The sequence below is a fragment of the Neodiprion pinetum genome, chromosome 2 (genome assembly GCF_021155775.2).
Source record: "Neodiprion pinetum isolate iyNeoPine1 chromosome 2, iyNeoPine1.2, whole genome shotgun sequence".
NCBI classification, from domain to species: Eukaryota; Metazoa; Arthropoda; class Insecta; order Hymenoptera; family Diprionidae; genus Neodiprion; species Neodiprion pinetum.
In genome coordinates this window covers 32,796,375-32,813,128 of record NC_060233.1, presented here as the reverse complement: position 1 = coordinate 32,813,128, position 16,754 = coordinate 32,796,375, and the positions used below count along the sequence as shown (strand labels likewise).

The window sequence follows — 16,754 nt, the reverse complement described above, 5'->3', positions numbered from 1 at the left end:
GCGTTTCAGAGATCGTATATACCTACCTCTTATACAACCACGCTGGAATTCTGATTGTAAATTGGATTCCTTTACCGCAAACCACGGTCTGAGTTTCGTACACTACCCAACCCCGGAATCATACGTCGCCAGTTCCGTTCTGGAATATAATTATATTACCAACGACGTGGAATATCGGTGACAGTCTGGCTTATCCGAGCACCCGCTCTCAGTCTGGACTTGGTCCAATTCTCGCGAATTAACGCAAGGCTCAATTGTGAGCGAAAGTGCGCGTAATCGATCCGGACGAAATTACACACCGCTCGCCTTAACACGAATCGTATTAGATATTCTCGAGAAAGCGAATCGGAGAAATTTCCAGCCGCCTTACGATAACGAAAACTCTCTCACCTACGCGCCTAGCTCTTCGTCGACGAAGAGAACTCGGGGGATCAAGCCTGTTGACGCTGCCGGAATATCCGGGGGTGAACGAGTCCTCGGTATTAACTAGGAGTTAATTACAACAGGTAGGTATATCGCGGCTCGACTCGACTCCGGGTTTAAGGCCGGCTATCATCTCCCGGCTTAAACGTGACGGGAACCGGTTCCACCAGGAATTCGTCTGGGAACTTGTCTGGTACTGTAATTCGACGATATACCCGCAACACACGTTCCGCCGGTGCGGACGGCGTCGTGGTCCCGTCTCGCCCCATAACCTACAAATTTTTAATACACCCCGGCCGAACCTCGAAAACAATTTGTAGACGCGGATAACGACGAAACGCGGAGGGCGAGGCGATTCTCGGCTAAGCGTGACTGAAACACTACACTCCGATCACCCGTGCATTCGATTAAAATGCTTCGATGACTCTCTATCTTCCATCCAGCTTTCCCCTCTTTCCCCTCTTTCACCTTTCTTTCTCGTTATACCTTCTCAATTTCAGTTCGTACCGGATATGAATATCCCCCCCGCTTTCTCCGCAGCTCCGGCTTGTGTAAAAGCCTCGGTTGAAAATTACCCTCTTGTAAAGAGAGATATGAGGAGAGAGAAGTTTAAAAAGGCGTCCGTCGCATCGTGCCGACGTGTCCGTGGAGTATTGGGGAAAATTGTAGGCGGTATTCAGAAAAATACGAGCCCCCCCTTCTTACTTACCAAAAACTTTGGTCGGAAATATTTTGCGGTCCGACTGGATCAACTCGTTCGGAAAATTGTGCGTATCTATAATAAGACTCGAAAGGTCGGCCCGGCCAAGGAATAAATCGATACGACGGTTGAAGGCAGTGATTCCGGTCCTCGGATGTCCCGCTGCGAACGTCGCCCTGTGCATAGATACGTCGGTATGTACAAGCTGCGGGTATACAAGGAAAGTTTTATCGATACCCTTTTCGTCGAGCATGAACCGACTGCTCGGCGGGTCCGCGGGGGATTGTTAGGCACGATGCATTGACAATATAAGCCCGGTGCTTTTGACCCGGCTCTAAAGAAGTGCTCAAAGGTCGACTAATCCCTCCTAACGACGGGGCGGTATAATAAACGGCTCCGGGAGGTAACCTCGGGATTAAAAACTTGGCAATTAAATCGACCGAATGAATTTATCGTCGCGTCGCGTCCCCGAGCTTCAGCCGTTCAGAGACGTCTCACTGGAATTGGAGAATCACGGGCGAAAGTCAACCACACCCCCCTCACACCTGCAACTTCCGCCGGTATAGATTTAGGGGTGTCTTTCGGAACACGCCGCGGTATTTCCTATCGGGTGTAATTTATCTAAACGGTTTTGTTTGCATCCCCTGGCAGCCGGGGTAATTGCCTCTGGAGGATAGGGAGCCCTGGGTAGGTTGGTAGTTCTTTAATTCCTTACACCGCGCAACAAATTTACACAGGGGATATTCGACCGCGGAGCAATCTCGAACCGCGATCTCATCACGGAACTCTCAGCCCCGAGTCCTCCTTGATTCACCGTTTATTATTTAAACAGAACCAGCCCCTATCAGTCATCGGTACAAAGTATATCACACTCGGGTTCGTTCCGACCCTCCGTCGTCGGAGGCGCGAACAAAAAATTCGACAAAATCGAGCCCCGTTCCCGGCTTCTTGCATCTCAATCGTGAAATTTCACCATGATATTAATTTCCTATGCATCTTCTTATGGGTGGCCCGAACCAGTTTCCGCTAGTTAAGGCCCCGGGAGGAAGGCGTGTCGCTCACAAAAAGTTTCGAACATGGTCGATAATGAGCCTCAGCCGTTGTCGTCGCCCGTGTTCGTCGCTGACTCGAGAGCCTCGGTGGAAGAAGCTGTTCTTGTCTGTATACACCTATACATATCTGCGTATATACATACGTGTACGTGCCCAGGCCGAAGGGATTTTCAAGATGATAGAAAACCCCACGTGCTCCGGAAGCCTCGTCAACCGCGAGCCAAAACTATAAAATATTATCCACATGCGACACCGACGACCGGACCTTCGTTTACTAATTATTTACGATCCGGTCGGAGAGCCGAGTCGTCCTCCGTGGCATTTGTCAGAAATAATAACTTGAAAAGCAATTTTCGAGGAAAATAGACGATGGGAAATAGTATCTGCGGTAACGGTTACGCGCGGGGTTCGAAATAATAAACGGTTCGAGGAAAATTCTCGGGCGTTTTTAAGGAGACGGCCCGCAATCGGGATGGGGGAGGATTTTCCTCCCGGGATTTCTCATATTCCAGGATATGCGGAGTCGTCGGAGCCGGCCCCGATTTAGCAAGCTCAGTCACCTCTCGCCTTTCGCTGCAGCGCATGGACTGAATGGAGCCGGAATCTCCTATCGTGCACCACCGGCTCAATAGACCTCACTGATCTTCGTGATCCCGGAGTCTAGAGTCTAGACTTTTCCGAGCGTACCCGCGGTGAATAAGACAGAATAAAGGAGGATGAGGAGGAAGGGAGACTCTTCCTCCGTTAAGGAAGACCCTTTTTCGCCCGTAATGCATTCTGATACGAAGCATCAACTTCCTCACTCCCTCGTAATAATCCCTCGAGGCGATACCTCGGGCCCCGAGTTATGGGTCGTCAATTCTATAGTCGCATCCATCCACTGTTATCCGAGCAATTCTACTTACGCTCGCAGATTCTCTCTCGCCCTTTTCGCTTCTTCTTTTTCATCTCTACTTACGCCCGGCGTGCGCTGCGAAAAACGCTTTCAACGGAGCTTGCGTTTGCTGGTTCTTCGAACCCCGATGTATCCACGTATCGGAATTGATCCCTCGCCCTTCGTCGGTCGGAAAACGTGTTCAAACAAGGCGTTAATTTGACACGTGTTAGGGAGCCGAAGTCGGGGGGGCTGGCGGCGACGAAGGAAGGATAGTTTCTCGGTTTCCTGGGGGCAATTTGGCCGGTTTAACAGTGCTGGAAGAAACCGTGGAAGGACGGTGTTCCAGGCGGCGGTGGTGAACGGGGAAAACCCCGTAGCTCGGGCACATTTGGTCGGGGAACGTATGGCGCCGGGAGCCCATGAATACCTCGGAATTGGCTGATAACGGTTCAAATAAAATCGACAGCTCTACGAAAGTCGGAAATCCCTGATCCCGGCTGTAAACCAGCGCCAGCCAGGTAAGCCCCTCGATTGATGTCGCTTGTTTACCGAAACGAGATGAAGCGCCCGATCTATCGATCGGTAAACGGAGTCACCGGGAGAAAAAGAAGGAAAGAGGAAATGGAGGAAACACGGCGAGCGAAAAGGCGGCGCGAACGAGAGGAAGGAGAGGAGAAAGAAAACAAAGCAAAGGAAAGCTTCAGGGAAATCCTCGGCTCCTTGTCAATAATTCACCGACTTTTCGCCTCCTTTCGACTCTTTCCTCGCCTCGTGTTCATGCTTCGCAAACTAAAGGGTATAATATTACCGATCCGATGTACTCGTCGACTACGGCCAATGACGAGAGGTAGGCTGACCGATTTTCAGGTTCGTTTAAACAGCTTTTCGCAGTGCGCGCACATGCTCGCAACCCACGGGAATCGCTATTCCTTACAATCCGGTAAAGTACGCACCGTACAAACATGACCGTGGGTGGGTAAGTAATAACTGTGACTAGTTTATACGTCCCTGCAATTATGGATTAGTTCGGGCGTCACGTGGCCACGTAGTTCGCGGGTCACCGCTATTGAAGAAAAGTCTTGTAAAGGCGGACGCGTTATTGCCAAATAAAGTTTCGCCGATATTTCTAATACCAAGTTTGACGACTGAGTCCTGCAGGCATTCAGTCGTTTTGAGGGATTCTTTTTTTCTTCGGTTCATTCTCGTACCTAATTTGGCCGTTTACTTCGCACCTTCAATTCTTAGGAACTGTTACAGCGAAGAAAAATGCACCATATTGAGCTGTGTATTTTATATATCTATTTTTTCTTTTTTTCTTCTTTTCACCGTTTGGGACAATCGGAGCAGTCTTCTCTATTCAAAAATTTAATTTTTACTCTTAACGTGAAGCGTCACGCGAAGGGAAGCAGCGCGTGTCAGTCCTCCTTGAACCCGATCAAAAAAAAAAAAAACGCTCTTTAATTTCCTGACGGACGCGAGTCATGGCCAAAAGGCCATGCCTTCAGGCGAAGAAAATTTTCCTCGACAGAATGGAAATTATACACATTGTCGCTACTGGATCACTTTGGTGTAACTTTTGTATCACGGGTGTCGGCTATCTTGCATACTCGAATACTTTTCAACAAACACGTAAACCTCCCTTTTCCTCGCCTAATCCTACTTTTCTCTGTCGGTTTATCGTGCAGTCAAGGATGAAAATAACCTCCATCTGTCTTCCTTCGAATCATGTAACCCATATTCCATAGTCAGCAATTATTCTACCGTGTATCAATGGATCTTTCATAAAAGCCTATATTTATATGCATATATTTCTGGGTGGGTTCTCTGTTCAACATCTGTTTCAGCCAGTTGCATGTTAATAAACCGCAACAACGTGCCGCTATTTTCTTTTTACACGGCACCGTTTTCAAACACTGAAGCATATCCGTATTTGGCTCTGTTTCTGCACCTGACAAGGCTGTTAGGAAACTTATCGATTTCTCATTTATGCTTCACGTTTCTTGTCTTTGATTAGAATAACTTCAGAACAGTTACATTGAACCGACATGAGAGACAAACTATTTCTCTCCTTGAACGCAATCAGTTCGGGCATTTTTATTTTATTTTTTTCCATGTAAATCCGTTGTACACACCGCAGATTATGAGCAAATAAAGCAGCCGTGGTTTCGTGCCAACCGGGTTGAACTTAACCCAGCGCTGAAGCGTTCGTAAATTAATAATAACTTTGACGAGAAGAGAGAGAATATTTTGGTAGGAGTAAGTTATCCAATAAGCAGTGTACTTACAATTAGTCCGACCCCGGTTCAGTTGTAAGTTAGACTGCCCTTGTGTACCCGCAACGGTTCTAAAGTTATGAGTTTGACGTTAAGCAGATCCGTATAACAGTTCAAAGTACGAACAATGCGAGCGGTGTTTTAGAAAATTCAATCTGACACTCGCATCGCCAAAGATGTGATCGATCACGGACGGTGTTGTAAAAGATTACTCGAGAGCAGAGAGCAACGATCAATTTTATTTGTCTCAAACTCACGAATTCGACACGACGCGACTGGAAAATATCGCCATAGCAATCAGTCTTTCCAAAATCCTGCGCGATTGTGTAATTAAATATTTACCCTCCTTGTTTCAGATCCTGTGATTACGACACCTCGACTTCATCATCCGACAGCTCAAAGATCGAAAATGTTTCGTCTACCCTGGGTGAGTGAATATAAACACATCTATAAGAATGTATCTTTACTCTGTGCAGAAGTATATGTGCATAGATTCGATGATTGCAAGTATTTACGTTGCACATGTCGGAGCGCAATGATTGCTGTTGAGATTATTAATTTTTCGGATGAACAATCGAGGCTTCTTCGTTTCCCCGGTTTTTCCGATAAGATATCTATGCGACAGGCTTGTTTTCGGTTCATCAAAGGCGCAGAATCCACTGGGTAACGAACGCCGAGAAATTTCTGAGAAATTTCAAGTTGAGTCTAAGTTACTGTGCGTTAGCATATAATTAGCTAAGCTCTAATTACACTCGGAATATTAGCAACGGTGGTTATTACTTATTACACGAAACTCACCGCCCCAAAACTTTATCTCCCGTATATACCTGTATATATGGGTGTACATGAACAGGTACACGGCACAGCGCTTTCGGCCAGAGAAAATTTTCGAAATTCCGAGAAAATTACGACGGCGTTACGGGTACGCCGGCTGTGCTCAAGCCACAGACGTTCTTATCTGCGATTTTTCTAACGGGTGAAAATAGAAGCTACATCTTGCTTTGGAACGTGAAAACATTCAAGATTTTTCCGGCTCTCGTAAACTGGACGTATTTTTTTCTTTTTTTTTTCTTACGATAAATAAAATTTCATATCTTTGAATAGTCGCATTTTTTGGGGTTCGGATCGACGAAGTAATTTTCTTTGTGATACACATCTTAAAATGTAATCTATAGTTTACCTGCTCGGTAATTAAATGAATTATTTCGTTAATCAGCGTGCTTCTGTGAAGATGATAAGTAATGGTACGAACAAAATGAAATGATGAAAAAAAAGTTAATAAAGAAGGAAATTCCGTTATTGCAGGACAAGTCTTTTTGTTACAAAACAATGGCGAAAATGGAGTTCGATTTTCTTGAGAAAACAATTTTCTCTCTAATCGTAAACAGGTTGTGCATATATATATATACATGTATATACACGTGGGTCAACGATGTGCATATACGTGGCACGGTAGGTAATGCCAATGTGAATTCAATTTCCCGGTATACCGAGTCCATGCGCCTTGGTCGGTGCCTTCTATGTGTGGAGAAGATCCTGACCTGCAAATATTAATATGGAAAAAAAGGAAACGAGGAGAGGAAAAACTAGGGTTGAAATACAAAGAGAAAGAAAAATGAATAAAAATATCTCGGCCAATTTACCCGCCATTTCGAATCACCGTCAAAACTCTTCGTGTATATACATTCGCGTGTGTAATGCCCGCGTGCTTCTGAAATGAATAGCAAACACAAGAAGCATATTTACGGTCGGTCATGCGTGTGCGTCTGTGTGTCTTGCGTGTCTGTGTGCGATGCTCGCTGAACCCTGCGAATCGCTCTCTGCTAACCGTTTACAGTTCGATGCCGGGTGCAGGGAACCGGGAACCGAGAATTTAGGGGATGAAGGAGGAAATCGGCCGCGAATAATGATCGCGCGATGCATGATGTCTGCAGACGTCTGTAACTTTCCAAGCTTCGAATCACCCGCTGCACTTTGATTGCGAGTTTGAAAACGTCACATCAGCGACTGCCTCAATTTTTATCCAGGATCCATTTGGTGGACTGAAAGTTGAAACTTTTCACCTCGGCGTTGATAGGGAGAAAAATTGAACGGAAAATTGAAAAGGAAAAACACTCGATAAAAACCGAATTTCCTTTTTATTCTTAAAGTTTGGTATTAAGAAATATGAAAATAAATAGGATGTAAAAGGAAAAGAGTGGAGGGGAAAATATGAAATAAGGAAATAAACCGCTTGTATATAAATCAAGCAAACTTTTCACACTTTTCACACGTTTTGTACACTTTTTACACTTTTCTATATATATATATTACACGGTGGGCAGGGAAGGAGGGTGTTTTCTTGTTTTAAGAGGGAATTATAACGCGTTGAATGATGGAAAATCTTACCTTCTTTCCTTCTTTCTTTCACTCTTTTAATTCCATCTCCCTTTACGGCGTAAAACTCTCGGCGGGTAAATTAGCTACGCGAGACAAAGCCGCTTCTCATTCATCTGCGGATATAAAACGCATAACCTGCCGAGGCTGAGTGTAAATATTGACGAGTCGAAATTAAACGCTCTCGCAACCTGATTACGCAATCAATTTTTAAACACACCCTCGAGCATCGCTTTGTACTAATTTTACCTCCAGTCATTTTTCTACAAACAAAATCCCTCCTGAATTGATAAAATGAACCCGCACGCGTTCATCGCGTCACGACTGCTCGAGATCCTTTGCTTCTCGTTCTTTTACTTCCTCTGTTTTTTCGGTATTCAAATTGAAACTCCTGTCTAAATGACACACCGATTCCAACATCACTTCCGTACCGCAAATTGAGAATTTTCTCTTTTCAATTATTCTTTTTCATCCCACAACCAGTTCTTTCAAAAAATCTGCCGCAAATACAACATCCTCAATTTCAGTTTTCAGGGAAATCAATTGAAATTAAACCATTTTTTTTTTTTCAAACACCGTTTTCCAACCCGCCTGCGTATCTACATCACCGGTTAGGATGTCGCCACTTGAGATCCAAAAGCGTGTTATATTCACTTACACACATGTGTACAAAACTAGCGTGTGTCGACAAGGCGTATAAGATGTTTGGCTGAAAACGAGCCTGCGACAGCTACGCAGCGACAGTCACTAAAATCCCTCGCGTCTACTTGCGGCATCTGCCCGACATCAACACTCCTTTCGCACCACCCCAGCTTTCAGTCTCCTATTAACATCTCATATTCGTCGTATCGTTGAAAAGCCTGCACGCTTATACACCGACTGCATCGCATTATGAAGCAAAGGATACGGTATGAGAGAGATGGTAAAATGAAAAAAACAGCCTTCCACGGATGGAATCCTTCGTAAGGTATAAAAAGTAAGCCGTTTACACTTTTTTATTTATTTTTTTTTTTTTGTCTCATCATACTCGTCTTCAATTTTTTCTTCTTCTTTTTGCTCGTGGCACGCCCAACCCCGTGTCTTATTCACACGAACGGATTGTTGAATTTTTTTTCTTTCCTCCTTTGTTTTTTCGAATCCGGTTGTGGTCGAGGAACGCGTTAAATTTGGATTAAAAAGTCGCCGAAACGAATTTTACTCCTCGACTTCCCTTATTTTTCCCTCGCTAGAGAATCTACAAAATTACTTTGTCCGCATGTAAGTGAATTCGTCTGGCATATGGCACAGAGCTGTTTTAACAGATTTCCGTACGTATGCCAGACTCCGCAATCTAACCGTGAAGAGTCTTCGGAAATAAGTATACGGTATGTAAGTAAATGCGAGTAGAATTTTATGAAAGGTTGTACGGCATACGGATAGTGCAGCGGAAATCCCTTCGAATGAAACGACGCGCCTCGCGTACGAAAGTATATTTTGTATCGGGTTATACACGTGGAGCAAAGATCGAAGGTTGTATGTATGAGAAATCGAAAATGTAAAAAAAAAAAAGAAAAAAAAACAAGTAGGAGGTGAAGGAGAAGAAGAGAAACGAAAATTAATCTCGTGAAAAAAATGTGGGAGAAACTTGAGAGATATAAAAAAAAAAAAAAAAAAACGATTCCAACCGCGTACGCGAGAACGGAGGGACGATATCTTCGTAACGGGTGGCATGATATACTGCGAACGCCATCTTGAATGAACTCGGTGGGAAAGTGTTGCTGGACTATCAGCCTGCCATGGGTTAGATTTAGAGGCTATTTCGCTGTTCCTGCGGATTTCGGATATACATACATACATGCATTTCGAAGCCACCGGCAGACGTATAGGGAGGGTCTCGGATCGTGGAAGGTGCGGCATCCCTGCCGAAACGGTTTAGGGAATCCATAAATTTGTATAAAATGAACCGGTAAACCGCGAAAAAGTCGCGCGTATCGGCAGCTTACCTGGGAACTCGGTCACGTCCCTTCGAACTCGAGGCTTCGGGGCAAAGTTTTCCCCGAATGCTTCCAGCGGTTCGTTTGAATGCTTTGGATTTTGGTTACCTACCCTACGCGTGTAACACAGCCGGGGGTGAGACGGACGTCAGCGGTGTTATGATCGCGGAGCGAGCTGTTCGAGGCCCGTTGATCATCGGCCAGAGATTGATCACCGTGATATTGCATCTTTATTCCTATCAACCCCCCTGCCTCCACATTTTTTGAACTTATGAACACTCCGAGCTAACGAGGGTCAGATATTGATGGATGGCACGCGTGCCCGCGAGCCCCGACCGGAACCTGATAAGAATGAACCCGGCATCGAGTTATTCATGCCGATTTCTCAGTCCGCCGGGAACCGTCTGTCAGTGGCTCGAATTTACAAGTGAAACGCGTAATCTACGTCCCCTTCGATATATTTTCCTTCTTTCGTTCTCACTTCGAGGCGAAAAAAATATCCCCGCTGCGAATGTCGGAACTCCATGAGAATTGTGCAGGAACGTCTTGAAATATTTCAGTGAATCATGCACGGAATTATGAGGTTGAAAACCTTTCCGGTGACTGCCGAATGCTTTTTATGGAATTTATTCCTTATTTTCACTAATTTTATTCGGTTATTAACCAAGCATAAATTAACTAACATCGGCTACTACCGCGCGGCTAAAGATGTTATTCTCGGACAAGTAGCGTCTCTGTGAAACAAGTCGAATTCAGTGAACCCGTCAATACCGTCAGACGAATACCCAAAACTTGTCACAGCCTTGGTTCATACACGAGAAATATCGGTAGACGAAAAAGAGTGGACGTCGTTTGTCCGCAGAAATTATCTCACCGGAGGAAAGAAACGACGATTACCTGCGACTAATCGTCGCGAAACGAGTTTTCACTGGCGTGGAATTCTCTTCTGTAAAAGTTTGGGAGTACAAAGTACTCGAGGCACCTAAATAACGGATAGCGATAGCGCGTAGGTAGTTCGCGTTCGGTCTAGTTCACCCTTTCATTATCCGCGGAACGATCATGGATTTCGAAATTTCCACATTTCGGGGAAAGAATATTGCAGACGGAAGATGAGAGGGCGGATCGTTGCATATTACCCAAGAGCACGTCTGGCGCCTTATACCTACATGCAATCGAACCTCGCTGCATGAATGCGGTATCAGCTACTCTTCCGCAGGTCTCTCTTTGTCCCGATGGTGGCAAGCGCTGCTCCCAAGGGAGTTACGTCAAACGTGAAACGTGAAACGGCGGGAGGGGCAAGGGAGAAGGGTGGCAACCAGGAACCACGAAGAGGACCCTCTTCGACGCGTGGACTGGGATCAGGCCACGACCTCTCGAGGACGGTTTCGGCTTCTTCGGAAGGCTCTCGCCGATTTATATGCGAGTATACGCCATCGCGAAAAGTGTAGGTGTAACAAAGCTGCGGATAAAATTCTACGACCTTCGGGTGATCGTACATATCGGCAGGCTCGCATTCCGAGAACGCTTTAATTTTTCATCGGCCTGGAGATGAAGACATGATTTTCATTATTCTTTTTGTTTTTTTGTTTCCATTTCCTTTTGGGTACGCGGATCCCGCAGAGAAACGGTCGTTCGGGGGTTTGGAACAACTCGAATACCACAATATTCGGAGAACTCGCGTGCCTGATTGGAATTTATAGATAACGCGGTGTCTTGTTCTGTTTTTTTATTTTCTCATACATGCTTCAATTTACCCGTCTTTTCAAGCGCGATGTGCTTGTTAAAATCGAGATTCATCAAATTCCGAAGACTACGCAGTGATATCAGGAATTTCGGCGTATTACGCATATCCAGTTGCTAGGAAAATGTCGGCAACGTCGATTTTCTTCGTTCTCCAATCTGTAATTTTACAACGAAACAAAAATTTCCTGCCATTGTCAGTACGCAAGTTTATCGGTAATATCGAAATTACTGTGTCAACGGTACGAGAACGGAGAATAAACTTCGGTACAAACCGTCGCGAAGTCTATGCACACGAATACAGTTGGAAATAATCCTGGGGGAGATCGGTGTGTATTTCGCACGTGGAGGGCACGAAGGGCCTGACGAGCGTTGAAGCCGGGATGGATATCGATCCTTCGAAAAGAAGTCTGCGTGTGCAGCGACGAGATTCTGGGCGGGACGGGGCGGCGAGGGAAAGAGGAAAATAGAGAGAAATAGAGAAGGGGAAATGGGATGAAAAGGTAAGACGTATCGTCCGGAAGAAAGTTGGAAAGAAAAAGTACGTAAATTGAAATTTCATCCTGAAAGGTCTAGACTTGCGGAGTCGTCGAGCCGCACCTCTCGCTGAATCCGTATAACGCTCATCTTTCGCGATTCCTAGACACCAGCTAGGATGTTATTAACGGTCAGGATTGGAAAAAGAGTCATGCGAATACCGGATGACGATGAAAATAAACAGAGAGAGAGAGAGAGAGAGAGGAAGCCATTTTTAAGAGTGGAAAAAAAAATATCGGAGTGAGAGAGGATTTTATCACCTTTCAGAAAATTATCCCTTTCTACCCTCGTCGTCGACGACGATGACGATGACGATTGTCTCGATCATCTCGGTGAACCGGATGAAATATCGGTTCTACGGGTTTCACGTAAGGAAACTTTCGTACTTTGATGCTGACCGACGGATATGGTTGGGCTTTAGGGAGGGGGGGGGGGGGGGGGTCGGGTCGGTAGACCCGTCATAAAAACATATGTCGGTGGGCGGTCAATGGCGCGTTGCAAGGGATGAAATATACCGCGTCAAGTCGATACGCATAGGCGAGAGTGTAAGGTATACAAATATGTTACTTACACCTCGGTACGGACATGTCTGCAGACGATGAGACCACTGATGGTGTGCAGCCTGGAAATATCTTGATTCAGCAGATATTTTCTTTTCCCCCACCCCAAAACAAGAAGCCCAACCCCTGGATGCCCCTCCAGAATCACGCGTCGAAAACATGGTGATAGCTTTTCCCGACTTCACGGCTGATACATATCGGATGCATTTATGATTCGCTCGTTCGCATACGTCGAACTGTGTAATTCACGCGTGCATGCGTCTCAACGACTAATAACGCGATAGGAGATTGCAGGAGCCGGAAGTCGAGGGAGGGAATAATTTACGGGGTAAATATGAAAGCTCTGCCGTTTTTCAAAATTCGACTGATGCATTCGCTCGACAATTTTGCGATGTTTTGTATGAAATAAGCACGAAACTCGCGGATAAAACTTACAACGAGAGTCGAAAAACGCCCACGGTGCCGCGGTGGCTGAAATTACCAAAATTACTACGATCCGAGAATTTTTCGTCAAGTTTATAAAATTGCCTCCTGCATTGTAGCTAAATACGATTCCCGAAGGACTCTCAGGCACCGAGTATCGCGTTGCATTAGTCACCCCAGCAAAGGAACGCCGCCCCGGATTCTTTGCCGCTCCGAAAAACCCTCGCGGATGCGGGTCTGCTCTAAGGGCTGAGGGGAGGGACATCTTGGCGTTATATGGGGGGGGGGGGACTTCTCAAGTGCCCTGTGTACCCTACGCGAGGCCGAGCGAAGGGGAGAAAAAGTGCGTTTGCCGGAGTCCAAAATCGATCCCAGTCTTGGATCGTGTCTGTTCACGCGAGCGTGTATGTCGGATGAAAATACACGCGTACGTGCAACGTAGGTTCGAATTTTTATACGACAATTGTATGCGAATCCATATGTCCATGCAGACCTTGTTTTCCATCTTGTTTTTTTTTTTTTTCATTCACGTCACTCTTTACCACGGATATTCCACCCACTTACCGGTGTACGAATGATTTTTCGATACAAAAACTTCCCGCTATTTTTATTTTTTTTTTTTCTTCCTATCCTTTTCCTCAACCCACAAGTTTGGTTTTATATGCTGAAGCAACGCAAACTCATATCCATTTTTCAAGCACGGCGGGTATCGCGGTTCAACGAACGTCGGAGACGACGCGACGGAAAGAAAAATTTACCTATCGATAAATATTTTTGTCCTCAAAAAACCCGTTGAAAATTTCCCTCGTCACTCGAGAATTGGGAAGAGCCCAAGATAGTCAACCAAGAGTATGCCGTTCGAAAACCAAAATACTGGATGAATAATTTTTGAATGATAAATTGTGTGCATCGTCAAGTGGAATAGTAAGAAAACGTGGATTCACCTCGTCGATCGTTTCCAGAGGGTGAAAGTACGGGGGTAAAAAGGGTCTCAAGAATCAACGGAATTTACACGCAAATTGAATCCGCCGTTTCTCGTACCATTTGCGGTGTCGCCTTTGTAAAACCGAACCGACGACCCAGCAGACCGAACACCATTTATTATTCATAGATGATTTTGCATGTAGCTGTTTTGTCGGTCGGCTCATCATCGGCACTTTTCTTTCTCAGTCTTCTTTTTTAATTCTCTCTCATACTCTCCCTGCATTTTCCATCCATCCCACACGTATATTATGAATGATATAATACCCACACGCCTCGCTTGTCGTCGGCGTTGGAGAGGGGGTCGGGGGAGGAGCACGCTACGGGGTTCCTGAAGCCCGCGACCCTCTTTCACCCCCATTTCTCTCTCTCGCTCTCTCGCTCTCTTTCTTTCTCTTTCTCTGCTAACGTATAAATTAGCTATGAAATATGACGTTCCCTAATTCGAATTGATGTATCGCTGATTAGTAGTAAGAAACACGTACAACACGTTCAGTTAATACCGAAATCGATGATGCTCGTGAAAGTTTTTTCGAAAACGTAATTTTCTTTTTCTTCTCTCTCCTCCTTATCCGGGTGATCGTGTTCTAGTATTAATAAAGATCTTCATCGTTCCATGGTCTATATTTATTATCCACGGCGTTTCTTTCGAGGGCCGATCATTATGGCTAATTTCTTTCGGGGTATGAAAAGGGAGTTTTTTTTTTTTTTTTATTCACATTCGTCTTTCAAAGTATAATAATCGCACAATGCCACGGGAAACCCTACCGCTATCGGAGTGACATTCACAAGCCAATCACAAAACAATACGCGACAATATGCGACGGAAGTTGTCTACAACCGGGGATATCGGATTACGATCCATAGATGCCTGTATAGTTGAATAAAACGATTACACGTGCAAAATCGGGCGTTTCGTGCATTTCCCGCGTATATATTCTACCCTCGCCTGTATGCATATGCATATACACACACATGCATATGCGTGCACTCTCATACGCCTATGATTTCCCCGCGTATCATCGAATTGCAAAGAGTGTTCAATTTCTCCGTCCCTGTGGCTGAATGATTTTCAACCCTGGCTCTATAACATGCATATGTATACGTATGCGTACCTCCGTGCTGCAGGTAGAACGACGAAATGAAATTTACGCTAGTGTCGTTCGATCTGCGCTTCTGGATCCACAGTCTGCAGTGTTTTTCACTGCACTGATCTACACGCTGCCATCATACGGGAAAACGAATAAAAATTTTACGTTGGTATACAATCCATTTATATGATATGCATCACGCTCGTCGATATGACGTTAGTTAAATCGCAGTTACCCTGCGTGTAAAAAAGAGAAGAAAAAAGTTAAAAAAAAAAAAAATCTGTGCGCGCTGAAAACGTCATGATATTTCTATTTTTTGAACTTCAGAAACGTCTAGTTTTACGTTTTTTATTCAAAATTAACCCTGTTAATTACTTTAATCAATATTTTCTCTTCTTTTACATCATTCTACCAATTCCGTCAAGTCCCCACGGTCAATTCGTAAAACATTTCGGAAATCCATAAAGCCTTCAGACACGACGATTTTCTCTCGACGCTTTGCAAGAGATAGAGCATCCTGCGAGAGAATTATCCAGCGTTGTTTCCCGCTACAGTGCAAAAGCATGAAAATTTTTTCAGTCTAGCAGTTTCGAGAAATCACAAGCACGCAGAATGGAACAATAAAACACTACGTTCAGGTATTATTTTCGTAGGAAACCGATGACTCTGTTGGGGCGAAATTTCGAGGTGGAAGGTCGTAAAACTTGGTGTAAAAAAAGCAAAAAAAAAAGATAATAAATAAATAAAAATTTGGACAAAAAAAAAGTTCCGGCCACTATTCACTTATTTATGTTTATTTTCATATTCCTTCTCCGGCACCCCATAACGCACAGTCGTACGGGACGCCGTTCGTAACATGTGGAATTTTCCCGCTTTTCCTGTCGTTCGTTTCGCGTACTTAATTTTGAGTTAAGGCTGTTACACGCGTATGTGCAGGGTAACAGAAATGCGCATCGGTCGGAGAGAAACTCCATTCTCCAAGAGAACACGCGTGCGAGGCTTGCGTTCCAAGGGTCGATATTTCACTCCCCGTAATATCAGGAGCCCTGCACGCACACACGCGTGTATAGCAGCTCTGAGTTCCGGGAAAAATGTTATTACGCCACATGCATATAAAACGTATTCTACCTGCGAAACAGTCGAGGTTGCTCCGTAATATACACCCATGCACCTTTGTTCCGTCCAACTCAGCTTTGCCGAGAGGTGTTTTTACGATTTTACAGTTCCATGCTCGGTTACTGTAAGCCCTTTTCAAGGTTTCGAAATTACGGCGACGTAGTTTCGTTACGTCTAATTTCTACGAAAGAAATACGATCTTTTTTCGACCCGATCCGAATCGCTTGGAACTTGGCGAACTTAGGGATTGCAATGATTCTTCAACTCTGCGCAGACCAACCGCCGACAAAGTTCTTCTTCGTGATTTTTCGAGGATCCAAATTAATTCCACTTTCAATTGCGTCAATCTGGTACAACTTCACCTTTCTCAGCGGACCGAAAAGAAGAAGTATCCAAAAGAATAACGCACCCTTCACTTATACCTCAATGTCACTGTCGTTTCGATTGTCTTGTAATATACGTCTATATATATATATATATATATATATATATATATATATTTCGTCTCTCTCTTTCATTTCTTCTTCTTCATTCTCTTTCTTGTACCACTTTTCCTTTGCCCATTCCTGTAATACCAGTGGTAACAAGTCGACCGAAGTTACGTTGTTGAATTTAGCGTCTGCAAATCGCAC

General features: G+C 44.8%; 1 protein-coding gene across 2 annotated transcripts in view; it reads left to right on the top strand.

Moving 5' to 3' along the window:
* The window catches only part of LOC124213138 (leucine-rich repeat and immunoglobulin-like domain containing-NOGO receptor-interacting protein 4), a 236,524-nt gene that overhangs the window by 167,102 nt on the left and 52,668 nt on the right, over nt 1-16,754 (top strand). For both annotated transcript variants that reach the window (XM_069133335.1, XM_046614082.2), the window contains one exon: nt 5,682-5,752. In XM_069133335.1, the coding sequence (XP_068989436.1) occupies nt 5,735-5,752 (18 nt within the window). In that variant the 5' untranslated portion in view covers nt 5,682-5,734. The remainder of the gene's footprint in view (nt 1-5,681; nt 5,753-16,754) is intronic.